We start from the raw sequence: 25,165 nt of genomic DNA on the forward strand, positions 1-25,165 counted from the left end.
GGGGGTTCTCGGGTAGATTAGGAGAGGTCGTGTCGCGCGCCTTCTCTCGGCCTTTCGCGGGGGTTCCGTCTGCGTGCCGCACCCCCACCTACTCTCTCCTCTTCTCGCAGCCCACCGTTCCTGCTGTGCCACCCGGGTCGCCGGCCGCCCAGCCCGCGGGAGCCGACGCCGATGACGCACATGCTCGGGAGCGCGCACGCTGAAACGGAGGCGCGCGGTTTCTCGTCAGCCTCGCGGCGGCGCGCGCCGCAGCACTGGGGGCGGGCCTGGCAGGGCTGAAAGGGCGGTGACCGCCACCACCTCACGCCTCCGGGCGGGACGTCGTTTCGGGCAGCCCCCTTCATAAAACCCAAGCGGGTTTCCCGGCTTCAGGTGCGACCCGGCTGTCGGAGTCAGGGTGACCGAGACGCTAGTTCATTGCCCTGATGCGGACACGTGGGAGCTAGTTCGGATACTGGAGCAGGAGCCCGGGTACTCGGGAACGCAGTCCACGTGGAGGGCCGATGTTCGGACAGGTGGGGCGCAGCCCTTCCACAAGGACGGCAGCCATCGTACCGTAGGCGGGTCACCGTGCGTGGACCCCTAACCTACGTGGGTTATGTTTCTTCCCCTGTCTTCCCCAGCACACACAGATGCGAGCGTACGGGGGCCGTGGCTTTATTCTGCAGGCAGCCGGGCATCAGGCACAGGGCCCCGAGGTGAGGCAGGAGGACAGCGCGGGCGTCGGCGTGGGCACCAGGCTGAAGAGAGTGCGGCGGCCCGTGGGGGGCGAGGGCGGCGGGCCAACCTGCAGGGAGCTGAGTGCCACCAGACGCTGCTCTCGGGACACGTCCCCGCGCAGGTCCAAGAGGGCAGAGACATGGTCTTCGCTGCAGGGGTATCAGGGAGGCACGTCAGCCCCGCCCTGCCCCTCCCTGGCTCCTCCTCCCTCCCCGCCCACCGTCCTCTCACCTCACGTCGGGAAATTGTTTCTGCAGGCTTGCCACCTCGAGGCCAAGCAGCGTGGGGTCGCGGAGGTTCAGCAGTTCCCTCAGGGCGAGTAGCACCGGCGCACAGTGCGCGCTTTCCTCCAGGCCCTGAGCACGTCGGGATAGTCTCGCGCCGGCCCTCGGCCCCCACCCAACCTCTGAGACTTTCCCCCGTCTGCCCGCCCAACGAGGTCTCACCAAACCGAGGAAAAGCTCCCGAAGCTGGGCGGCATCATGCCGCAAGCGCTCGGCCGCCTGGGTACGCTCATCAGCACCGCGGCACACTAGGCGGCCCTGCATCAGCGCGTGTAGGTACTGCAGCACCACGGTGCGCTCTGCCTCGGCCAGAAGCAGCTGGGGGGAAGGCGGTAGGTTGGGTCCAGGTGGCCTTTTCCATCCTCGCTGTTCCCTCCCCACCCTTTCCCCCAACGCACATGGACGGCAGGGTCCCTCACGCGCCAGAAGTCCCGGCAGAAACGCGCCGTCCGCTCGCAGACACCGTCTAGCAGCTCAGGGCTCGACAGCCACTGGCGCGAGGGTAGAGTCGCGAACAGGGGCTGAGGAAGGACGGGAAGGCGAAGGGGCTGGAGAAACGATCCAGACCCGGCATTCCCCTCGGAGACCCTCACACATACGGTCTATCTCCACCTCCCACTCCCATCCCGACCCTAAGGAAGTCTCACCTGGAGCTCCACCAGCAGCGCCTCCAACACCAGGCGGCAGATTCTCCTTTGCAACTCGTCCAGTGTGACTTCCACCGGAGCCAAGGCCGCTGAAACCATCCCGTCAGGCTGCAGGACTGACACCGAAGAGCTGAACCGACCAAATACGGATTCAGGACCAAGGCCAAGGCCCGCACGGCCCTGCGTGGTCCAGCCACTTGAGCGCCACCTTGTGGCGCAAGTGCGTGGTTAGATGGGGCGCAGAAGGGCGGCTCCCAGCACTTCTGGGAGAACTAGAAGGGACACAGACCAGCGCTATCTGCCTCTAATTCGCGGTGTGACCTTGAGTTAGTCATTCTTTAGATTTCTGTTTCCTTTCGTAATGGAAAGGAGCTAATCCCAGTCTTGAAGGGGTAAAAATCATTAAATTGTTTGTCCTCCTTGGTCCCATCACGAAGAACATTACACCCAACAGGAAGGGACATTTTTGTTTTGTTCACAGCTATAACCCTAGACATTACCTGGCATAGAGTAAAGCCTTGATAAATATTTGTTGAACGAATGGATAATTGACAGTATGTGCCAGGCACTGTGGTAGAACTCCACAACCGTGTCTCCTGTGATTCTTAGAACATTCCATTTTTACCCACATAATACTAATGAGAAAAGACAGGTTCAGGGAGATTAGATAACTTGTCCAAGGTCACACAGATAGTAATTAGCAGAACTAGAATTGGAACCCCAGAGCTATGTGAGTCCAAAGTCCCTAGTGGCCTACTGTGGGCTGGGTCCACACGTAATACTCTATAGGGGGTTAATTAAGGTAGGGTTTCTGGTACCTGAGTGCAGATTGGTGGTTGAGGGCAGCCAATAGGTAGGGCACATAATGAGGGGCCGTTGCTTCCCCTCTGAGGTGGTCTCGGGAGAATCGGATCAGAGCATCACTGAAGCTGCAGTGGGCACAGGTGGCTTCTGGACTTGTTGCTACTCTGGCACCCCACAACCCCAGTCCCTGGTACTGCTGCCCCACCTCCAAGACACCCAAGTTCTTGTTTGAAGGAGCCCCTTCCCACTAGTGTGTCTTATTCACTCAGAGCCCCTTTGGGTTGCCCCAGGAGCAGAGCTGTGGTTGGGAGTAGGTCAGTGCCTTGGCGGACCTCCTCAGAAATGCGCCCAGCTCTGACAATGCCATGTCATGTACCCGCCGCTGCAGTGACTCACTGACGAGGCTGGTCAGACGAATGTTCTCGTCCAGGATCTACAGGCAGGGATGGGTAGCCATCAGCAAAGCCTCTAGCCCTGCCCTCCTCCCCTTTCCCTATGGGGCCTGCCTGCTGGCCTGGCCACTTCCCACCCACCTGCAGCACAATGGCTGGCATTGGTGAATGGTAGAAGCCAGATGGGTCTGTGTTGGGCTCCTGCTCCTGGCACCACTCAGCTACCTCCCCATCCAGCACCTTCTGCAGCCACTGGGCCACATTTGCCTGGGGAAAGGGACAAGGGGCAGCAGGATGTAGCATGGCACTGACACTGCCAGACACAGGCAGACACTTGACTCTTCAGATAAATGCCCACAGCTGATGGCAGAGCTTCTCTGGACCTCTGCCCCAACAACTCACCTGGACTTTGGCCACATATGTTGCCTCCAGCTGCTCGATATTCTCCGAGGTCAGAAGGGGCTCCAGCTGGGACACATCAGCCTCAGGCCCCAACTCCAGGCTCCCCATCATTTCCTGCCTAGAGATGGGTGGCCCAGTGTCACACTGAGCCTCCAGCCTCAGACCCACCCACCTCCCACTGTCCCAAGGGCACTGACCCCAGGTACACATGCAGTGCCCAGTGCAGCAAAGCAAAAGCATCAGCAGCTCCCAGCTCAGGTCCTGTGAGGAGTTGCTGCAGGCTGTGACGCAGGCCGCTATGCAGGGTGTGAGCCCATAGCCGGACCACTTTGTAGTGTGGCGGGCAGCAGGGTGCTACTAGTGCCTCAGCTGTGGCCAACTCAGCTGGCAGGGCCACCCGCAGAGCCTCCAACCACCCTGCTAGGGCTCCTGGCCCAGGCAGCAGAGATGTCCCAAAGTGGACCTGCTCCAGGCCCTCCTGTAGTGCCCGCAGACAACGCTGCCGCCAGTCCCGGGATGTCTGCCCCAGGGGAGTTGTGCGCCCAGCTTCCACCTCTGCCACACGCACAGCAGCCACCAGCAGGGCTGGGTCCTCCCGTGCCAATTGCCCTGCAGCCCCTGCAGCTGCCTCCACAGCCTGGCCCAGTGCCTCAGCCAGAAGGTCCAGCCCCTGGAAGACTGACAATTCCAGGCCCCCCAGGGGTGCCCATGTCTCCTCTCGCAGCTGCTCCAGCTCCCGCAGGCTCACATATGCCTCCAAGAGCCGTTGGGCATCAATCAGGGACTGTGTGTGGGCCACTGCATCTGGCACTAATGAGGGAGGAGAGGAGACAGCCCTGGGTCTCAGCCTTTCCACCTGTATAATCGCCACAGCAGGGGATACTGAGGCCCTGGGGCTGGGGTATTGTATAAAATATTTAATAACCAGTACAGTAGAGTATTGAACAATCTGAATCAATCCAGGCAAAGTCCTAGATGTCTGTTGGGCCAGGTTTCAGCCTTTGAGCCAGTGGAACATGACCAAATCAAGGATCCTCGAGGGAAGGCAGAAGGAGCTGGGGCACCATGCTAGTGGCTATTCACCCACCTAGTTATGGAAATATTTCAATACATTAGCAACCACGGTGGCCAGAGCCACTTGACTGGATGTCCATTCTGACTCAAACATCCCATGCTTAGGAACTCCAGGATGAGCTGATTTGCACCCTGCTTTATATGCCATTTGGTCCCTGGTGTGTCCCTTCATGCAATCCCCCATCAAGTGCCCCAGCTCCTTGATTAATAATGGGTGTTTGTGGACTGACTGTTGGAAGCTGAGGTCCTGGGTCCCTGCATACTCACCTGCTTGCAGCCGGGGCAGCAACTGAGACAGGGCCTGCAGTTGCTTGTGCTGGGCAACCCGCTCCCTCAGGGGCTCTAGAGTCTGTGAGAACTGAGCCATGCCTTGGAGCAATCCATGTGCCTGGCTCAGGGCTTCACGGATTCCCTGCATGGCCTCAAGGGCCCAGGTCAGCTGCCACAAACCAGTCTGCACACCTTCCAGGTATGACTGCACCACTGACTATGGAGAGAGGTAGCCAGTGAGGCCTGGCCAGCCCTGCACCCACCCCTTGCACCGCTGCCCCCCGGGCTATGCCCACCTTGATGCGTGCTTCCAGGGAGCAGGTACGCTGCACCTCACGGCTGCGGTACTGACCCAGCCTGGCCAGCTGCTCTGGTCGGTAGAAGATGCCCGAAGCCCACTTGAGTGCCGCCCCCCGGGCCAGCTGCTCTGCCCTCTCCTGCTCTGGCCACTCAGGCCCTGGGCAGGAAGAGCCTGGGCAGCCGTGTCAGTCAGGGAGGGCCTGCAGGAAGTGGCTGTGGAACCTGCTCCCTTTCCTACTCCTCAGCCCCAGGGCAGCCCACGCCTATTACTGCCCTACAGAGCTCCAGCCGGACCTGACAGGGAGGACCCAACCCCACCATTCCCATCTTTATAGCCAGCATCCCTCCCCTGGCCCACACAGAAGGGCTCATACCTGCGGGAAGCAATGGCTGCATTTTGTTGTCTTTGGTTGCTGAATCCATGGCAGACCAGGAGGAGCCAGAGCTGAGATGGGAGTGGGGACAAGGGTCTGGGTTGGAGCAGGCAGTGTGGACGCTTGTCTGAGCTGCTGCCTCTGTCTAGGCCCCTCTGAGGAGGAGTGAGGTTCTTGCCCAGTCCCCTCAGGAAATGAGAAGGAGGCGGGCGTGATGGGGGCAGGCAATCGGGAGGCCTTGGCTTGCTAGGTTTCTTGGTTGTGCCCTTGCAGGTGCCAAGCAAGGCAGGGTGGGCATAAGCCTCCATTGTACCCCATTCCTGCTCTGAGATGCACAGGATAGTTTAGTATAGAACTTACCAGAATTGACCAGGCGTTCAGTTCTCCCTCCTCCGCAAATGTCCTTGGCCTTGAGAATGGCCCTCTCCCTGGGCAGAGCTGGGCACGTCCTCCACTGGCTCACAGGACCTGGATGACTCCAGCTATGCTCTCCCACTTCCTGGACCAGAAGCCCTTTTCTCCCACCAAGGCCCCTCCTTCCCCAAGGCCACAGAGGAAAGGAAGGAAGCTGAGTTTCTGGCACTTTATTCCCAACAGGAAAGAGCATCTGCACTGAGGGTGGGGAGGGGTGGTGCCACTTTCCTGAGGGGTGAGGGGAGGGGTTGTACTCCCTGTGATCATCAAGTACAGACCAGCCCACCCAGGACCTCTTAATGCCAGACACAGATGTGAACTAGACTAGGCCTCAACCAGGAGTGGAGGGCGGAGTGTGCTGATATGTATGTAGACAACGTAACAATATGAAAACCATGTGGCTGGACCCCTTGGAGGAGGGTGCGTACCGCTGCAGAGGAGTGAGAGACCACAGGCTGTTGTGAAGAGGGGGTGTGGTGTGCGATGGTGGGAGAGGTGTCATCAAAGCTGGGTCTGTCTTGAGTCTCAGGGAGCTATGGAAGGGACTAAAGGGTAGTAAATGTAGTGGATGCTTGGTGCACCCTACAAATCCACCCTTCAGGACAGAGGTACTCATTCCCCCAACTGCCAGGAGTGCAAGCTACTGAGGTGTCATAGCTGAGCCTCTCAGTCAATATTGGGGTACAAAGGCCCAGTACCTTTGCCTGGACACGAACACTTCAGAAGGGCTACCCCAATTTCAGAGCTCCTAGCGGGACAGACTGAGACTTCTGCCCAGTTCTGCTTGTTTTACTCACAAGTGTGGGTCCCCAAAAAACTTGTTGCAAGGAACTCTGTGTCTCAAAGACTGTTTCCCAGAGAACAGTCTTAAATAAACAGTAACCTAAAATAAACAATAATAAATAGTAATGTTAAAAAAACAAAAAACATGGTAACACCAAGGTCCAGGGTTCCATCCCTGCACCAGACAGCTGCAAAAAAAAAAAAAAAAAAAAAAAAAAGACGCTAGCAAACACATAATCCTTCCTACATGCCAGGACTGCTCTAAGTGCTTTACTTATGTTTACATATAGGTAATCACGTTTGCATTGGCCCATGGCCTCTGAGCACTGTGCTTTGGAGAAGAGAGAAAGATGAGGCTGGGACCAGGGAAAGGTACTAGGAATGGAGAGAAGAGGATAAGTTAGATGTAGTTAGTACTTGCTGTTTGGCAGGAAGTCACGGACAGGAATGGGGCGAGTAACCCCAAGACAGTGGGGCAGCCTTTAGGAACAGGGTTGAGGGAACAGGTTGAGTTTACCAGGTAGTCTGGTCTCCTCTCTTGAGATGGGGGCTGGTGTAGAGTTAGTGGGATTGGGGCAGGTTGGCAAAGAAGGTTCCAGTAGTTCCCCTTCTCTACTGCCGGGGCTGCCCACTGGGCACTTCCCTCCCCAACTTGTCAGGTCTCCCAGGATCCCCGGGTTATTTTCGTCTTCTTCAGCGGTTGGACATTTGCTTATGGTCCCCCAAGTTTTGCGTCCATGCCCGCAGACAGGAATTTTGCCAGGTTCCCTGGGAGGGCGCGGGGCGGAAGCGGAAGCATCGACGCTCGCTCCGGCGGCCGGGTGGCCAGGAACGGAAGCGGAAGTGGCGGCGGCGCCGGCCTGGCCTGGCCTGGCTGAGGGGAGGTGGCGGGCGGGCGCGATGGCGGAGGCCGGGCCACAGGCGCCGCCGCCCCCAGGCACCCCAAGCCGGCACGAGAAGAGCCTGGGACTTCTTACCACTAAGTTCGTGTCGCTTCTGCAGGAGGCCAAGGACGGTGTGCTTGACCTCAAGCTGGTGCGGCCTGGGCTAAATAGCGACAGGGGGGATGGTAGACCAGGCCAGGGCCGGTAGCGGGAACCCCCGGGGCGGCCCCGCTGAGTACCCCCGGGGCAGCCCCGCTGGGTTCCCGAGAGCAGGCCGCCATCCGTGAGCTTTCTCACAGGAGAGGTCGGGGCTATTTCATTCATTCGGCCGAGGCCACTGAGTGTAAGCTGTGTGGCAGGCTTAGGGCTGCAGGTGCTGGTCCTCGTGGCCGTCCATGGCTGGCGTGGGGAGAAAAGCATCAACACCAGTTCAGGGCTGTGCCAGGTCTCTTCCCACCCCGCAGTCCTGAGCTACTGTCGTGCCTGGGAGTCAGTACAGGGTTGGGATCCAGGCTACCCACTTCCCAGACCACCCCAAGCCAAGTCTCAAGATAGCCGGGGGTACACCTAAGAGTGGCGCTGAGCATTCTCCACTCTGTTCTGTCTGCCAGGCAGCTGACACCCTCGCTGTGCGCCAGAAGCGGCGGATTTACGACATTACCAACGTGTTGGAAGGTATTGGACTGATAGAGAAAAAATCCAAGAACAGCATCCAGTGGAAGTGAGTGGGGATATCTGGGAGAGCAATAGGGTCTCCTACCCAGAAGTGTCAGGGGTGTGGGGTGGAGGATACAGGAGAGAGCAGGGGCCATGGGATCCAGAGTTCCCTGCAGTCCCTCTCAGCTTCACTCCCTGGACTCAGGGGCGTGGGGCCTGGCTGCAATACCCGGGAGATTGCCGACAAGCTGATTGAGCTCAAGGCAGAGATCGAGGAGCTGCAGCAGCGGGAGCAAGAACTGGACCAGCACAAGGTGTGGGTGCAGCAGAGCATCCGGAACGTCACAGAGGACGTGCAGAACAGCTGATATCCTCCTAGCGGTCCCTGCTCCAAGGGAGTGGGCAGGGGGCCCTCTGGTCCAGCTGGGTTTGCTCTGTGGTACCCTGGGCCCTGTGCGTCTTGGGAGGATGGTCCTGCAGCCCCTGGCCAGGTCCCAGCCTCAGGTTTCCTCCTCAGAGCCCCTCCCTCTCTATTCTTGGCCTGTGATCCCTTCCCGTGTGGACCTCAGGCCCCAGAACTTTCTCAGAGGGCTTGTGTGTCAGAACTCTGCTAAGGAGTCAGGTCTTCTCTGTGGTCTGCCATCTGTCACCATAGGCGGGGCATCAGCCATTCTCCTTAACCCCCACACCTTGGCCTACGTGACTCATGAGGACATCTGCAGATGCTTTGCTGGTGAGCAGAGCCTGGGTAGGGGGAGATGTGGTGGGCTGGGCTGAGCTACAGTCCTGAGTGTTGGACTGAGTGCCAAGGAGAGTTCCATCACTTAAGAGGGTTCTGGGGTCTGCCAATATGTAATGGGTTCCCCCAAAGAGGAAAAAGGCAGGGTAAGTCCTTGGTTTGAGGGTCACTGGGACCTTGTGGAGGCCAACTATACTGACAGGGTACAAGAATTGTGGGGTGGGTCCCTGGGTTTGCCCCTATCTGCACTGTCCCTTGAGTTTGGCTTCTTGGGCATGATAGAGGCACAAGGGGGAAGGGGGAGAGAATATGTGCATTTGTGTGTTTGTGTGCATGCTCTCCCATGCTTGTATGCAGGGGACAGTGGTGCCCTTTTCTAACTGGTAGTTACTTTAGTTGCATTGTGGATTCAGGAGCTGTTCTTTCTCCATCTTGGTCCTGGGAGGGTGACATTGGCCTTGGCCAGAACACCTGTACTAACGGATCAGCACCATCAATGGAGGAGTGAGGTGCCCATGGCCAGCTCCACATGTTTGAACCCAAATTTCCTAGTTACTGACCCTGGGCTCTCCAGGAGAGAAAAGTTTTAGCTCTGCCCCAGCCACTGTGGGGGATAGGTGAAGCCTACTGTCTAGTCCCTCAGAGACCATGATCTCCTGTTATTCTCCAAGGGGCAGGCACTTCCATTCCCAGCTCAAATTGAGCCCATAGGCCCTGACCCATTCTCTTTTTCTTTCTAGGAGACACTCTTCTGGCCATCCGAGCCCCTTCAGGCACCAGCCTGGAGGTGCCCATCCCAGAGGTGGGTGCTCAGCCCAGGCAGGCGGGGTCGATTGAGGGCGGGTGCTGGCTGTGGAGCCTGATAAGTCAGGGGTGGGGCAGGTAGGGGGAGCCCCGGGGTTTGGGGTTATCTAGGAGGATGGGCAGCCTGGATGGGAGAGGACACTGTGGCCCTGACTTGGGGTCAGGCAGGAGCCAAGCCCGCTTCCAACTTTACCTGTCCCCCATCCCTTCCCACACATCTCCAGGGTCTCAATGGGCAAAAAAAGTACCAGATTCACCTAAAGAGTGTGAGTGGCCCCATCGAGGTGCTGCTGGTGAACAAGGAGGCATGGAGCTCACCACCTGTGGCTGTGCCTGTGCCACCACCTGAGGATCTGCTCCAGAGTCCACCTGCTGTTTCTACCCCTCCACCTCTGCCCAAGCCTGCCCTAGCCCAGCTCCAGGAAGCCTCACGTCCAAGTAGTCCCCAATTGACCACCCCCACCCCTGTCCCTGGCAGCAGTGAAGTCCAGGGGGTGGCTAGCCCAGCAGCTGAGATCACAGGTGAGGCATGGTGGGAACTGGTGATGGGGTATCTTCTGGGGCCCCAGAGGCAGTATCTCTGTATTATGGAATGCCTTACTCAGAGTTGGAAGAGACTCTATGGGGGTCCTTTTCCTGGCCCCCACCTAGCTTCCCCTTTCTATGGCAGTTAATGAGCCCTCTTTAAGAGGAAGCTCCCACTGTGTGAAGGAGTTTTAGGGGTGGCCATTTTCCCCCAGATCTACCAGTGTCTCACTTGCCCTGGCAGCTCCTCTTGAAGTAGGGCCACATCAGCCATGTTGTCCCTGAGTCTCCCTCCTGCAGGCTTTGTGTCCCTCTTTCAGTGACTCATTCTTAGGTTACCTCTTCCAGGGTGACTGGCAGTGCCTAATTCTCTCCTAATTCTCTCCTGGCCTTTGGACATCCTGGCCATGGGTTTTAGCACAGCCAGGTTCAATGACCCTCTTCTTACCCTCATATGAGTGGGTTCGGGGGATATGCTTGCAGTGAGTGGAGGCCCTGGAACTGATAGCAAGGACAGTGGTGAGCTCAGTTCACTCCTGCTGGGCCCGACAGCACTGGACACCCGGCCACTGCAGTCTTCTGCCCTGCTGGACAGCAGCAGCAGTAGCAGCAGTAATAGCAGTTCATCTGGACCCAACCCTTCTACCTCCTTTGAGCCCATCAAGGTGGACCCCACAGGCGGTGAGTACCCACCGGGGGGCAGGATGAATCTAGCCTCAGCCCAGTAATGAGGTCAGAAACAGAAATGGGAATGGAACCCAGCTCTCCTATCAACACCTGCATAACACCAGAGGTCTCTGCCACCCAGGGTGAGGTGCCTGGCCTCTGGTGCTGGCACCCTTTTCCCTTCTTCCTGGGCTAACAATTCTCTGGCTGTCTCTCAAGCTATGCCTGCCACCCCTTGGAGTACCTACCACTAACTGTCTCGCCTCACTAATTGACACTTCCTCCCATGTGTCCTACTCTCGCCTTCCCTGTCCCCTCTCCGTATGGACTCCTTGAAAAAGTAATATTTACTCCACTCCACTTCTTGGTTTCTTAGTCACCCTTGAGGTCACAGCAGTTCAAGACCACTCTCCCCTTCCCCCAACGCTACATCAGGGCTGCTCTTCAATAAGTTGTAGAAGATGTGACTGCCAAATCCAGCGGATTTCTAGGGTGTTTTGCTCTGGTACCCTATTGCTCCGTGTTGATGCTCTTTTTTCCTTTGGTTTTCATGATGCCAGCTCTTGGCTCTTTGACCTCAATGGCTTCTCCTTGATCTCTCCCTGGTGCTTCCCAGGGCTTTGTCCCATTTCACACCTGGGGAGGGCCCCAGCTCTGGGTAGATGAATCCCCAGATCTTTTGCCTGATCTCCACACTTCTGTGTCTACCTGCCATCCTCTGCACCATCCAGTGGACACTTCATTCCCACCTCTTTTCAGCTGAACTCATTTTCCTCCCAAAACTGGCTTTTCCGTCTCTGTGCACACCCTCCCTTTGGCTCTGGTCACCCACGCCTGACCCTTGCTATCACTCCAGTTCCATCTCCCTCTCCATCCTCCTCCGTCTGCTGCCCACCCCACCTCAGCTAAGCGGGGATGTCCCAGACATCTCCTCCATCCTTCTTGCACCCTCAGCACCAGTGACTCCTGGCCACCTCTGTTCTAGATTCTTTGGCATCTTTCTCTTTACCCTGACTGGCAGAACAGTATTTCTAAAATACAGCCTGACCATGCCATTTCTTTTTTTTTTTTTTCTTTCCTTTTTGTCTTTTTTCGTGCCCGGCAACGGATCGCAACCCTCAGTGTCGCGCCCGTACCGGGACCGGCAACGGGATCGCAACCCTCAGCGTTGCTCCCACACCTCTCTCACTGAGCGGGAACCGGTCTGTATGTGGGATCCAAACCCTCGGCGGGAGCGCCACCGGCTCCCAAGCAGCGCACTGTAGCAGTGCGCCACCGGGCCGGCCCTGACCATGCCATTTCTGTGTTGACAAAAGTACCTTTAATGGCTCTCTAAGGCCCATTGGATAAAATCGAGCTCCTGAGTCTGGCATATGAAATCCCTTGTGGTCCTCTCCAGTTTCATTTTCTTCTGCCTCCCATATGTGTTCTCCTGGTCAGAGTTTTGTAGTTTAGTCATCACCCTGTAGCACTAGGCCCTGTTGAAGGGCCTCCACCTCTGCCAGGTGACCCGACCCAGGGAGTGGTCTGTGAGCCTGGCACTGAGCAGGTGCTCAACAAGGGTGGGGATAGATGGGGCATCCTCCCTCAGATAGGGTGTGCATGCTGAGCCCAGAAAAGGAGGAGAGTCTTGCCCTTCTGCAGTGCCTCTGGGTTAGAAAGACTGTACCAATCACCCACAGTGGGCTTTTCGTACCCTGGCTCAGCACTGAGGAGTTCAGGTCTAGCAGGAGAGACCAACAGACAATGCCAGCTTAGCCTGGGGCAGGGCCTGTGTCTCAGCTGTGAGGAGCTCCAGGATGGGTGCTATAGGATCCGAGGAAGGTAGGGGCTGGAGTGGGACCAGGACCTGGTGCAGCTTGTTTTTCTTTCTTGTTTTTGTTTTTTGGGTTTTCTTTGCAGCTGGCCAGTATGGGGATCAAAACCCTTGACCTTGGTGTTATAATGGAGCATGGCTTTCTTCTCTTTCAGTTCTGGAACTCCCCAAAGAGCTGTCAGAAATCTTCGACCCCACACGAGGTAGGCTGTGTTCCTCCCTGGGGCTGGGGGTAAAGGACACAGCTCATTGAGTCCTACAGCTGTTGTCTTGCCTTTCCGAGGACTTTATGGTTGTGCTTGGTACCTGGGAAAAAGGGTAAAGCTCTTGATAAGTGGGTGGCAGGTCCCCTTCATGGGCTTTGGTGGGTGGAGAGGCGGGAGCTAGAATATGACAGCTCTCTCCATCCCCAGAGTGCATGAGCTCAGAGCTGCTGGAGGAGTTGATGTCCTCAGAAGGTGGGTAGTCTGGGCAGGTCGGGGGGTGATGGTGGGCAGAGGGTGGGGCGGCTGCTGGGTGGGGCCTTGGCACAGGGCCTCAGCCTAGTGCTCTCTGCAGTGTTTGCCCCCCTCCTCCGTCTTTCTCCACCCCCTGGAGACCACGATTACATCTACAACCTGGACGAGAGTGAAGGTGTCTGTGACCTCTTTGATGTGCCTGTTCTCAACCTCTGACTGACAGGGACACGTCCTGTGTGGCTGGGACCCAGACTGTCTGACCTGGGGGCTGCCTGGGGATCTCCCCCCATCCCACTCCTACACAGCTTAAGAGCCACAAGTTCCTGGCTTCCCCAGCCTTCCTTCACTGCACAGTTCTGGCCACAAATCCTACTCCTGCACTGGCACTTGTCCTGTGCTAGCAAAGCAGGGGAATGGGGCTCAGCCCCCTCCACCTTGGAGCCAAAGTGTTTACTTCTTCTTTTCTGGGGCTTTCCACAGCCCATGCATGGCTGCCACCCAGTGGCACAGTATTGAGGACCCGCCATCACTCCCATAGGTCCAGCCCCACTGCCCTGCACCTGCCAGCTAGCCAGCCCCTCTCCCCCTAGGAGGGAAGGGTGGGGTGGAGCTGGGCACTTGCCAGCACCCTCCCACCCCCAGCTTCCTTTGCTGCTCCCCACCCCCTGACCCAACAGCTCCTCCTGGACCTCTCATGTGCCCCCTTCTACTGGGCCCTTGGCCCTGAGAACCTGCAGGTGGTGGTGGTGGGGTGCTGACAAGAAGGAACAGAGGTCTCTAGCTAGGAATTTGGGTGGGTCTGTCCTTGAAGATTGGCCCAACCTCCACCTACCCTATGCCCCCCCTCTACATTTCCATTTATTCATTTACCCTCATTTAGAGCCATTTGCAGAGATTTAGAAAGATTTACAGTAACGAATGGATTCCTATATAAAGATTATTTTTATACTTTTTGAGCAAAAGGAAATTGTAATATTTGTACAGTGTCCAAGTGAATAAAGACCATGCCTAAGGCTATCTCTGATCTGATTCTTTGTTGGGGGACCCTCCTTGGGACTGCTGGATTTGTGGTGGGACTGGGTGGGTCACCTTACTGGAAAGGGAGGTGGACGTGGGGCAGCGCAGACAGGCTGCCCTCCCCGCCCCCACCTGCCGCACCTTGGGGCGGGGCGGGGCTGCTTCGGGGGAGGGGCAGGGCAGGCGCGGTCCTACCCTCCTGCCGTCCGGACTCCAACCCGGAACTAGCCTAGCTCCCTAGGGAAGACCGTGGCGCCTGGCCGGGAGTGGGAACCCGGGCAGTGCTTGCTAACCACCGGGGCCAGGTCGCGGACGGAGGGCCGCCCTCGTCGTCACCAGGAGCCTCAGACCAGATTCGCCCTCGGCCGGAGGTTGCACGGTCTGTGGAAAGTGCTGTCGCCCACGCCCTGGCTGGACCATGGCGCCTCAGCGGAACGTGGTGAAGATCGCCGTCCAGATGCGTGACGCCATCCCTCAGCTCATCCAGCTGGACCAGGTCACCCGGCCTGTCTGGCCTCCATCTGCCCCACCGCTCACCTCTGGGTCGCCCCCTTTCCCTTGGAGGAGCCCAGCCCATCCCTCCCCAACTCCTCCCCACTGCCGCCCCGTGAGTGACCGCTTCACTTGCAGGCAAAGCCTCTGGCCACCGTGCTGAAGGAGGTGTGCGACGAGTGAGTGTGGGCCGGCCAGGCCAGGGTGGAGGAGGGCAGGCGGGAGGAGCCCCAACCTGCCTCGCTGAGCCTCTGCTCCCGCAGGTGGAGCCTGACTCACTCCGAGCGGTATGCCCTGCAGTTTGCTGATGGACACAGAAGATACATCACAGAGAGTGTGAGTTCTATCTCCACCAGCCCCACATCCCACCCTTTGACCCCTCTAACCCACCTGGCCCTCAGAGTAATCATCCCACTAGCTGCAATGCCATCTTTCTTTCACTGACCCGCAGATCCTTCCAAACTGACAGCCCAATTGACCAGTCCTCAGAGCCCTCCTTGACTTCGCTTTCCTTTTTGCTGTCTTCTCCAGAACCGCACAGAGATCAAGAACGGCAGCATCCTGTGCCTCAGCACTGCCCCAGTAATGCCCCGCCTGCCTGCCAGCTCATTCTCTGCCCCACTGCTGCGTGTCTTTTCTGCCTAGGACACCTCTGCCCCAGCTCAGCAGTACCCCAACTAGTGGACACCTGTTCCCCACACTTGAAGTGCCCATCCTTACCTGCACACAGCCCCCTCACCTCTGCTCTTGCTCTCACCCCTGCCAGGACCTTGAGGCTGAGCAGCTGTTGGGTGGGCTGCAGAGCGGGAGTCGTGAAGGGCGCCGGGAAGCCCTGAGGCGCCTCGTCTTGCTGGCCTCAGACATGACCTTTGCCCGGGAGGCCATCAGCCGTAATGGGCTTCAGAAACTAGGCACCATCATTGAGGATGGGGACGAGTGAGCACAGGGCTGTGGTGGGCTGGGGACATGGTGGGGCTTGGGGTCCTGGTTTGGTTCTGCTCAGCCCCAAATGTCCCCCCAGCCTCGGGGAGGTGCTGGCCCTCGGGCTGAAGGCCTTCTTGGAGCTCATGGAGCACGGCGTGGTATCCTGGGAGACGCTCAGCATCCCCTTTGTCAGGAAGGTGGGTGGGCTTTTCTAGGGACATCAGGTGAGGTCGGCAGGGAAGTGAGGAGGTGCCAACCCCCTACCCCTCTTACAGGTGGTGAGCTACGTGAACATGAACCTGATGGATGCCTCTGTGCAGCCGCTGGCCCTTCGGCTGCTGGAGAGTGTGACCTTGAGCAGCCCTGCCCTGGGCCAGCTGGTCAAGAGTGAGGTGCCACTGGATAGGCTGCTGGTGCACCTACAGGTGTAAGCCTCTGGGGGTGGGGTACAGATGGGGGAGCAGGGCCAGACCATGGATGTTCGGCTGAGCCCGCTTCTTGCCACAGGATGAACCAGCAGTTGCAAACCAAAGCCATGGCACTACTGACAGCCTTGCTGCAGGGGGCCAGCCCTGCTGAACGTAAGGTGAGTGTCCATCTGGTGGCTGAGTGGGGGCAACAGCTGGTGGGCACTGTGGTCCACCCTGGGACTAAGTCATCTAAGCCCCCTTCCCACCCACCTCAGCACATGCTTGACTACCTATGGCAGAGAAACCTTCGCCAGTTCATCTACAAGGTAGGAAGGACCAGGCTAGGGAGACCCCTCCCTACTCCTGCTCTTACGGTGAGCCCACGCTCACCCCCACGGACTGGCTGTCCTGCAGAACATCATCCACAGTGCAGCACCACTGGGTGACGAGATGGCTCATCACTTGTATGTACTTCAGGCCCTCACACTGGGGCTGCTGGAGCCACGAATGCGCACACCACTGGACCCATACAGCCAGGTGCCTGTCTTTGGGGGTGGGTGGTGTGCAAGACTAGGGCAGCTTGGAGCTTGGCCTTGAATCTATGATCTTGACCTCCCCCCAACAATGATACCAGGAGCAGCGGGAGCAGCTGCAGGCCCTGCGCCAGGCCGCCTTTGAGTCGGAGGGGGAGTCCCCAGGTGCTGGGCTGAGTACTGACCGCCGCCGTTCCCTCTGTGCCCGAGAGTTCCGCAAACTGGGCTTCTCCGTGAGTGACCCCTACCCAAGTCCCCACCCCACCTCAGGCCAGGGCTGCTATTGTTCCAGAGGTCTGGGCCCTTCCTGATCTGCTTATGCCTGCCCGCCCCCCCCAGAACAGCAACCCAGCACAGGACCTCGAACGCGTGCCCCCCGGCCTGCTTGCCCTGGACAACATGCTCTACTTTGCCAGACATGCACCCAGTGCCTACAGCCGGGTCGGTGGCAGGGCAGGGTGGGGGTGGCAGCATCCCTAACTGGGCATGGTCCCCATGGGCTGCACTGTGACTCTCCACCCCCATTTTCTGCTCCAACTGCCCCAGTTTGTGTTGGAGAACAGCAGCCGTGAGGACAAGCACGAGTGCCCCTTTGCCCGGAGCTGCATCCAGCTGACAGTGCTGCTGTGTGAGCTGCTCCATGTTGGGGAGCCCTGTGAGTGTGACTGGGCACAGCAATCCGGGAACAGGGGACGGAAGGGCAGAGAGGGCCAGGGGCTGCACATACTTCCTCCCTGAGCCCCTCCTGCCCCCCCGCTCCAGGCTCCGAAACAGCCCAGGACTTCTCGCCCATGTTCTTTGGCCAAGACAAGAGCTTCCATGAGCTCTTCTGTGTAGGCATCCAGCTGCTGAATAAGACCTGGAAGGAGATGCGGGCTACACAGGAGGACTTCGACAAGGTGGGTGTGGTGGGAACTTGGAGACCCGGGCCAGGGCCCAGTGATGTGCTGGAAGCGGCACAGAGCTCAGACCCTGAGCTGAGCTTGGGGTGGCCCCAGGTCATACAGGTGGTGCGGGAGCAGCTGGCTCGCACGCTGGCCCTGAAGCCCACCTCCCTGGAGCTCTTCCGAACCAAGGTGAATGCGCTCACCTATGGGGAAGTGCTGCGGCTGCGGCAGACCGAGCGGCTACATCAGGAGGGCACGCTGGCTCCTCCTATACTGTGAGTTGGCGGTGATGCATCCCCAATCCTCACCCCCACTTCCCCTGGTGCCCCATGGGCTGTGCCCCAGGTCAGTCTTGGTCAGTGACACCACCCCCCCGACCCCCCCACTCCAGGGAGCTGCGCGAGAAGCTGAAGCCCGAGCTCATGGGCTTGATCCGCCAGCAGCGTTTGCTTCGCCTCTGTGAGGGGACACTCTTCCGCAAGATCAGCAGCCGGCGGCGCCAAGGTCTCTGAGCGGCCAGAAGAGGGACTGAGGGTGGCTGGGTTGGGGTCAGGGCCCCTCTCATCACTCCCGCTCTCTTCCCCTTTCTCCACACAGACAAGCTGTGGTTCTGCTGCCTGTCTCCCAACCACAAGGTGCTGCAGTATGGGGATATGGAGGAGGGCACCAGCCTGCCGGCCCCAGAGAGCCTGCCTGAGCAGCGTAAGGAGGGCAGAATCCAGATACCTGCTCCCCCCAGACCACCCCATGCCCCGGGGCCTCCTGGGGTCACAGTGGTCAGCCTACCCTTCTTCCTGCAGTTCCTGTGGCTGACATCAAGGCTCTCCTGACAGGCAAGGACTGCCCCCATGTGCGGGAGAAGGGCTCTGGGAAGCAGAACAAGGTGAGTACATTGTGGGCCAGGGGCTCCTTCTTGCCTGCCCTGCCTGCCATGGTCCTTGCTCAGTGCCTCCTGCTCCCCTACTTCCCAGGACCTCTACGAGTTGGCTTTCTCAGTCAGCTATGACTGCGGGCAGGAGGAGGTGTCATACCTCAACTTCATTGCCCCCTCCAAACGGGAGGTAAGTGTCTGGACCAGGCTAAGTTGGGCAGGTGGGCAGAGGACACAGAGGGCAGGCCCTCACAGAGCTGGCCCCATCCCCAGTTCCACCTGTGGACTGATGGGCTGAGCGCCCTGCTGGGAAGTCCCATGGGCAGTGAGCAGACACGGCTGGACCTGGAACAGCTGGTGACCATGGAAACCAAGCTGCGGTTGTTGGAGCTGGAGAATGTGCCCATTCCCGAGCGGCCACCCCCTATTCCCCCACCTCCAACCAACTTCAACTTCTGCTATGACTGCAGCATTGCTGAACCTTGACAACGAGGGTGGCCAAGGGCCACTTAGCAGCCACAGACAGTGGAAGGTAGAGAAGTGTGGGCACTCTGGCCAACAGACACTGCAGCAGAAATAAAGTCTGCTTGGCTCTTTGGTGTGTGTTGAGCCAGCTCTGAACCTTGTGGCCCAAGCCTGTGGCAGACAGTGACAGTCTTCCCCTTCTGCCTCCAAGCTTAGCTGGTGGATGGGATGGTTCATCAGGCCAGGACCACAAACTTGGGCAGCTACAGCTGAGGGGCTGGTGTTCTGTAGGGTGTGGAGACAGGCTGGGGCTCTTGCCCTTCTCCAAGATGAGTCCTCAGCCTACCTTAGCGTTGGGCCTGCAGAGAGGGATGGCCTTTGGTCTGGGGGCACCAGCCAGGGGAGAGGCTGATGCTGCCAACCAGCTGAGGGATAAATGGCAGGGCAGGAAGCATTGCCCTAAGTGGATGCCTTTCTGGCAGCATTAACAGGGGCCTAGTCTGGGAGCCATGCTTCCGGAAGGCTCCTGATAGCCTGACCTCAGTCCTCGTCCTTGTTTAGCCCTGCCCCATCTCCTTTGTGAGACTGGAAGGCCTCTGGTGAGGGGTGTGAAGGGAGAGATGTGAAACTGGGTCTGCTTTTGGCTGAAGGGCAAGCTCAAGATTCCAAAGGGCATCCCCAGGCTGGCAGGAGGGTATGGACTGATTCTGACAAGAGGGGATTCTGTGCAGGAGGTCCTGCACACTGATTAAAACCCAACTCAGGAGCATGGGTGGGGTGGGGGCCACAGACCTGCCAGGGCCTCTGGGGGCAGAAGCACATCTGACTTCCTTCTCCACACCCCTCACTACTTCTCTTCCCAATGCCTCCTCAAATATCGTTTTTAACAGCATTAGCCATCAGCATGTTACCATGAAAACTGGTGAAATGGTGCCTCCTTTGGAGAATGTGCTGGAGGAGCACTTGCACCCCCTTCCCCAGCTATGCTTCTGACCTTTGGGCATCCAGGGCCCAACATGCCCCACAAGCCTGGGTTCAGAGACTCCCCACTACACTTGGAACAGTCTGCTATTGAGTTCAAGGTAGAAGTGGGGGGCAGTGATCCCCTATGCAGTTAGTCTCCCAATACCATCCATTCCTCCTCAGTGTCTTCAATCCCTTGTCCATGTCACTATTATCTTGGCAACAACCACCTGACTTCCAGTCTCTAGTCTTGCCCCTCCTATCTCAATATCAGCTACTCTAACTGCTTTCTCAGACAGAAATCGGATCTATTACAACTCAAACACATATTATATTCCTCAATGTCTCCCTATTGTCCATGGGTTAATGGTTGCGGTTACCCTGGTTGAGCATTGAGTTTAACGGATAGGTTGCAGACATGTGGTTTAGCCCTTCCAACTGAGTGCCTGGGCTTGCAGGGTTCTCAGTGCTTGGTTCAAGCTGGCACCCTCCCTGCACCCCAGCAGGGCCTAGACCCCCACCCCAGTGCCAGCTCTGGCCTGCCCATGTGCACTCCCACAGTCCCTTCTGTTTTTTGCTGCTCTGATTCTCTCCTTGACCCACCCTGAGGCCAAGTTCATTGCTCCCTCGGGCTCCTGGTCACAGGTGCTTGTTTCTGTTCACGTGCACCCTGCTCACTGGGCTGTACCTGTCTGTTGCCTTATTTACCTTCCTGGCTTGGGATGCTGGGAGAGCTTTGGCACCTGGAATCCCCATATAAAGTATAGACAGGGATAAAGTGTGGGGACACAGAGGGCCAGCTGGACAGACTCAGAGCTGCCATTGAGAAGTCACCAACAGTTCAGGGAGTTGGACTAGATGACCTCCAATGACCCCTCCTACCTAGAGATGCTGTTCTCCACCCACCCCCGCAAGACAGCTTCATTGACTAAGGCATCATTAATTAGTTACTCCTGGGGTCTGGCTAGCACGAGTGGATAGGATATGGCTTTGCCGCAGGGCACTCCCTGCGGTTTGTGCTGGGAGAGGGCCTCCAGACCTCAGGAGTCTCCTACCACGTGGGGAAGGAGCTAGGACCTGGTAGGGAGTTGGGCCAGTGTGGGGGTGCCTGTGGGGCTTTGGGCCAGGCAAGAAGTTATCTATGTGAATACCTCTGGTATTTTCTCCACTTGGTCCCGCCTGCCCCAGAGCTGCTTCAGCTGAGGTGGGAGGGAGGGGCCCTTTAGTCTGAGAACTTCAGACAAGGAGGAAAGCTCTGAAATTTTTAATCTTGTTTGGGTTTACAATAAAGATGTGGCTTGGCTGCTAAAGCTCAGTGCTTATAGGGGGCTGGGAGAGCTCACATAGGGAATAAGTGGGACATGGGCCTTAGGTCTGAGAAGTGGGCAGGCAAGAGGACAAGGTCTGCTCCCCCCCAGCACCAGACCCAGCCCACTTGTGAGCCTGACCAGGAGAGCAGGGACCTGTGGCAGCGACATGTAGCTGGAAAGAGGCTGCTGCTGGGCTGTGGGGCAGACTGGGGTGGAAGTCCCCTGGGCTGTCCTGGATTGGTCCCACCCCCAGTACTAGACAAGGGGTCTATGGCAGAAGGAGACAAGAGGCACTGAGTCAAGCTCCAGGGGTCTGTGGGGATAAAGGAGGCTGAGCCACAGGGCTGGTTACTGACCTGGCTTTAGAGCATTATGTTCAGGTCAGCCCCTCCCACAAAGCGGGATTGGACACAGGTCAACTGGGGCAGTTGGGCTTGGAAGCACCTAACAGCGGCCATGTTGATGCCAGGACACATGGCCATATCCAACACCTGGAGCTGCTTGCACGCCTGCCTGATGGTATCCAGGGTTCTGCAGGACACCACTGGATGAGTGCCTGACCCAGCACAGGGCCCCAGCCCGGCCCCTGCACTGTGGATCCACCTGCTCAGTGTCATAGGACACACTCACTGCTCTGTGAGCTGACTGCAGCTGGACAGGTTGAAGTGCTGCAGCCTCGGCCAGGACCTGGCTGCCTGGGTCCAGCCCTCATTGCTGAGATGGCTGCAGAGACTCAGTGCCAGGCGCTCCAGGCTGGGGCAGCCCCTGGCCACAGCCACCAAGCCCCTGTCTGTGAGTGCCAGCAACAGGCTCAGAGACAATTGCCTCAGCTGGGGGAACTGGAGCACCTGCAAGGATCGGGGTGGGATAGGGTGGGTATAGTATGGTACTGGAGCCCAGAGCCTGGGCCCTTCCAGGTTCCCCCACCCCAGCCAGGAAGGAAAGTGACCATAGGTAGCAGAAGCCAATGAGAAAGGAACTCCAAGGAATTTCTTCCAAGCAAAAAATGGGCTGGTCCACTCAGGCTCCTGGCTCTCGCCCTAGGACCCTCAGCCTATCCACGCCCCCAGCATCACACCTTGGCCAAACTGGCATCAGTCAACTTGCTGCAGGCTGTAAGGTCCAACTCCTGCAGGGCCTGCAGCATGAGCAGGGAGGGGCCCTGTGGCTTGGGAGAGGTGTCCTTGGGGCCTGAGGCCTGATGCTCCAGCTCTGGGCGTGGCTGTGGGAAGAAGCTCCTGCTTCTCAGGTTCCTCCTGAGTCTGCCCTTAAATGCTCCTAGAGAGACTCGGGAAGGCAGGAAGGCAGCTGAGCCCAGGGGCCACCTCACCCTCCATGACCTCGAAGGTCCCGCACCTGGGACCCCTGAACAGGTTCCTCGCTTGGTTCACCCAGCCCGAGAAGCCCCCAGTCACAGAGCTCCTTGCACCAAGCCAGGCGCAGTACTGAGGTGGGTGAGGTAGGTACAGATGGCCTGCACGGTCGGGTTGGTGCAGGCCACACAGGAGGACAAGTCTAGCACCCTGAGGCTTGGGCCCAGTGCCAGGATCATGGAGAGCACTGAAGCATCCTAGGAGGGAGGTGGGGAGAAGAGAGGATGGAGTGGCAGCTTGTGCCTGTGCTACCAGGCTTGGCAAGAGTCACTAGGAAGGGACTGCCCAAGATTCCCGCCCCACAGGCAATTAGGAAGCTACCAGAGGGTTCAAGGAGGGAGCAACATGGTCTACGTGCGGGTAGTGAGAGGTCAGAGTGTGGTGGTGGGAGACCACCAGCTTCGGTGGCCTAGAGGACAAAGGAGGCTGCTAGAGGACAAAGGCTTATGCTATGGCTGGGGCAGGAAGGATGTAGGAGGAAGTTTCTAAGGAAGCTGCTCTGCCTGTGCTCCCAGCCCCTGCTGAAGTGATAGGCTGAGACAACCCTCTGACCATAGCTCATTGGGCCAAGGGTGGACAGCTGACCCTAGCTGAGCCAATCAGATATACTCCCTCTAGAATGTGAACCAGATCTGTGAGGACACGGGCAGGGGTAGGGCTCCCACCTGCCAGGAGAAGTTGGGGTGGGGGAAGCAGGAGCTAAGGCAGAACAGAGGAAGCTGGTTTGTACAGAGATGCACGTGCACAGAGGGGAGCTGCAGATGCACAAGAACACTTGGTGGCACAGGGAAGATGGGAGTCAGGCAGGGGAAGAGAGGCACTTGATGGGAAGCAAGGTTGAGAAACAGTTTTTAGGTTGGGTCACATTTATAGGTTGAAGGAATAATCCACTAAAAAGGGACAGACTGACACTGCCAAGACAGGGATGCCACCCAGGGGGACAGGGCTGAACTCCACCGAACAGCCTGTCTGTAGCCAAGAAATGACGCTGCCGCTCCCATGTCCTGCAGGCCCTGTCGCAGTGTCTTCTTCAGTGCCCCTTGCCTGCCTGTTACTACCATCACTCCCTCTCTCCAGCCTTCTCTGCCTCTAGAACATTTGGCATCAGTGCCCCTCTCCACACTGCAGTGTCTGAGCACTTGGCACGTGAGGTGTTGGGCCACCTTGTGGGCTGGGCCATCCTGGTCTCTTGGCCCTCCCTCTCCCTGGGCTCAGAGAGGGGGCTTTGGGGAGGGGTGCTGGTAGCACCACTGGCTGTCTAGGCTCCTGTCTTCTTCCAGACAGTGTCCCAAGTTTAGTTCTATTATTCCTTGGACAAAAACACTGGGTGGTCCCTCCCTGGTGCCATGGGGCCCAGTCTCCCAGCCCCAGCCCTGCAGAGGAAAGTGGGGGATGTGCTCACCTTCAGTGAAGAGCAGTAAGCCAGGTTGAGGGAGGTCAATGGGGGTGGAGCTCCATGCACTGAGCCCAGGGCCTGGGCCAGTTCCCGCCCACTTACCAGGCAGCACTCGGCCATGTCAAGGCTCTGCAACTCCTGCAGGACCCCCAGGGCTGTGCATCCCGCATCCGTCAGCCTCTGCAGCTTCCTCAGGCTCAGGTGCTGCAGGTGCCACGAGCTCCAGCTCACAGCCAGCAGTGCCCCATCTGTCAGCTCTGAGCAGCCACTGAGGTCCAGGGAGGTAAGGCCTGGTTGCTGGCAGCACAGAGTAGCCACAGCCTCTGTGGAGAGGTCCCGGAAGCTGTGTAGGCTCAGCTCCTGCAGCTGCAGCCCAGCTACCTGGCCCAAAGCCTGCAAGGCCTTGGATGGCAAGCCAGTGCCACTCAGATCCAGGGCATGCAGACTGCCAGCCCGCTCCTTCACGAATCGCAGCAGGTTGCGGAAGGAGAGGTGGGAGGGGGAGGAGTTCTGGGGGCCAACGGAGCCCAGGGCTGGACCTAGCTCAAACATGAGGTAGCAATAAGCCCAGGAGAGGTGCTCCAAGCTGCGGGCACAGCTGCTGAGCTGGTTGAAGCTGAGGTCAGCCAGGTTCCGCAGGCCAGCCAGGTTAAGCTCCCGGAGGCCGCTCAAGGCCTGCCGGACGCTCTGTACCATATTGGGCTGAGCCAGCAGCATGCCTGATGTGAAGAGGCTGTTGCAGCCATTGAGGTCAAGGATACGCAGGGCCGGGCAGCCCAGGATCAGGGCCACAAAGGAGGCCTCTGCGGGGCTGTCTGTGCTCAGGCACAAGCTCCTGCAGGTGTGGGCCCGGGTGGTAGGCAATAGACTGCAGCACCCAGTGCGAAGCTGGTGAGCCATCCAAGTTGGTCAGACTGATGCAGGAGATGCCCCTGTGACCCAGGCTCTTGATGGCCGAGAGGGAGGCAGAAGACACAGGGATGTTGTATCGCACATTTGTCAAAGGAGCAGCAGCAGGCCTGGGGTTAGCTCTCTGGCCAGAGGTTGAGGGCAGATCAGGGAAGAGCCCTTCCACAATGGCAACCGACTGTGGTATGTCATGTCATGTATGGTTGGGGGGGTGCAGGGGGTAGGAAGTGGGAACTGGGTTTCAAAGGGAGATGACTATCAGGGGAGGGCAGGAATGTTAGCAGTGAACAGGACCAGATGCCTAGGAGGGGCAGGGACAGAGTGAGGAGTTGGAATGCTGAACACAGGAGGGCTGGGATGTGACTTGGAGGAAAGCCTGTGAAGCCCCCAGGGGGTGGGAGGACAAAGATGCTGGACCCTAGCCTTTGGGACTTTCAGAAGGTGGCCCTGACATCCATAGACAAAGCCTTCTACTCTAGGAACTTGGCATTAGCTAAAGCAATCAGCCTCAACCCCTTTCTAGAGAACATATAAATAGCCCTTAGGGGCCGGCCCGGTGGTGCACTGGATAGTGCGCCGCTTGGGAAGTGCGGCGGCGCTCC

The 25,165-nt window shown here is 58.2% G+C and overlaps 4 protein-coding genes across 5 annotated transcripts in view; 2 read left to right on the forward strand and 2 right to left on the reverse strand.

The window, feature by feature from the left end:
- Positions 1-641: 641 nt before the first annotated feature.
- EXOC3L1 (exocyst complex component 3-like 1) lies at positions 642-5,078 on the reverse strand (the record flags this gene model as incomplete). The annotated part of the gene is made up of 12 exons (XM_008587322.1): positions 642-869; positions 952-1,076; positions 1,167-1,322; positions 1,403-1,525; positions 1,652-1,781; positions 2,470-2,580; positions 2,788-2,888; positions 2,989-3,114; positions 3,250-3,367; positions 3,447-4,059; positions 4,591-4,810; positions 4,890-5,078. Coding segments are annotated over 12 exons (2,202 nt in total), but the record flags the coding sequence as incomplete, so codon positions are not given.
- On the forward strand, positions 4,216-18,744 carry ELMO3 (engulfment and cell motility 3). 2 transcript variants are annotated; one of them, XM_008587320.1, is made up of 21 exons: positions 4,216-4,226; positions 14,373-14,526; positions 14,661-14,701; positions 14,786-14,858; positions 15,054-15,104; positions 15,289-15,458; positions 15,544-15,643; positions 15,722-15,873; positions 15,954-16,032; positions 16,132-16,182; positions 16,271-16,393; positions 16,491-16,622; positions 16,729-16,830; positions 16,936-17,044; positions 17,152-17,288; positions 17,388-17,551; positions 17,668-17,780; positions 17,874-17,978; positions 18,077-18,159; positions 18,248-18,337; positions 18,421-18,744. In XM_008587320.1, the coding sequence occupies exons 2-21, from the start codon at positions 14,449-14,451 to the stop codon at positions 18,631-18,633; spliced, it is 2,166 nt and encodes a 721-aa protein (XP_008585542.1). In that variant the 5' UTR covers positions 4,216-4,226; positions 14,373-14,448; the 3' UTR covers positions 18,634-18,744. The 2 variants fall into 2 exon arrangements, with proteins under 2 accessions (XP_008585542.1, XP_008585541.1); XM_008587319.1 differs by lacking the exon at positions 4,216-4,226 and having other exon boundaries at positions 14,237-14,526.
- On the forward strand, positions 7,308-14,030 carry E2F4 (E2F transcription factor 4, p107/p130-binding). Its single transcript, XM_008587321.1, has 10 exons — positions 7,308-7,499; positions 7,960-8,069; positions 8,211-8,372; positions 8,695-8,738; positions 9,485-9,546; positions 9,773-10,070; positions 10,557-10,754; positions 12,711-12,758; positions 12,969-13,013; positions 13,114-14,030. Exons 1-10 carry the CDS (start codon positions 7,365-7,367, stop codon positions 13,227-13,229), a joined length of 1,218 nt encoding a protein of 405 aa, XP_008585543.1. The 5' UTR covers positions 7,308-7,364; the 3' UTR covers positions 13,230-14,030.
- Positions 18,745-21,247: 2,503 nt separating the features above from the next.
- Positions 21,248-25,165, reverse strand: part of LRRC29 (leucine rich repeat containing 29) — a 14,725-nt gene continuing 10,807 nt past the window's right edge. Inside the window, 4 exon segments of the mRNA XM_008587323.1 lie at positions 21,248-21,416; positions 21,516-21,733; positions 21,964-22,107; positions 23,661-23,951. Of these exon segments, the coding sequence (XP_008585545.1) occupies positions 21,248-21,416; positions 21,516-21,733; positions 21,964-22,107; positions 23,661-23,951 (822 nt within the window).

Source organism: Galeopterus variegatus, unplaced genomic scaffold, assembly GCF_000696425.1.
Source record: "Galeopterus variegatus unplaced genomic scaffold, G_variegatus-3.0.2 Scaffold4332, whole genome shotgun sequence".
Classification (NCBI taxonomy): Eukaryota; Metazoa; Chordata; class Mammalia; order Dermoptera; family Cynocephalidae; genus Galeopterus; species Galeopterus variegatus.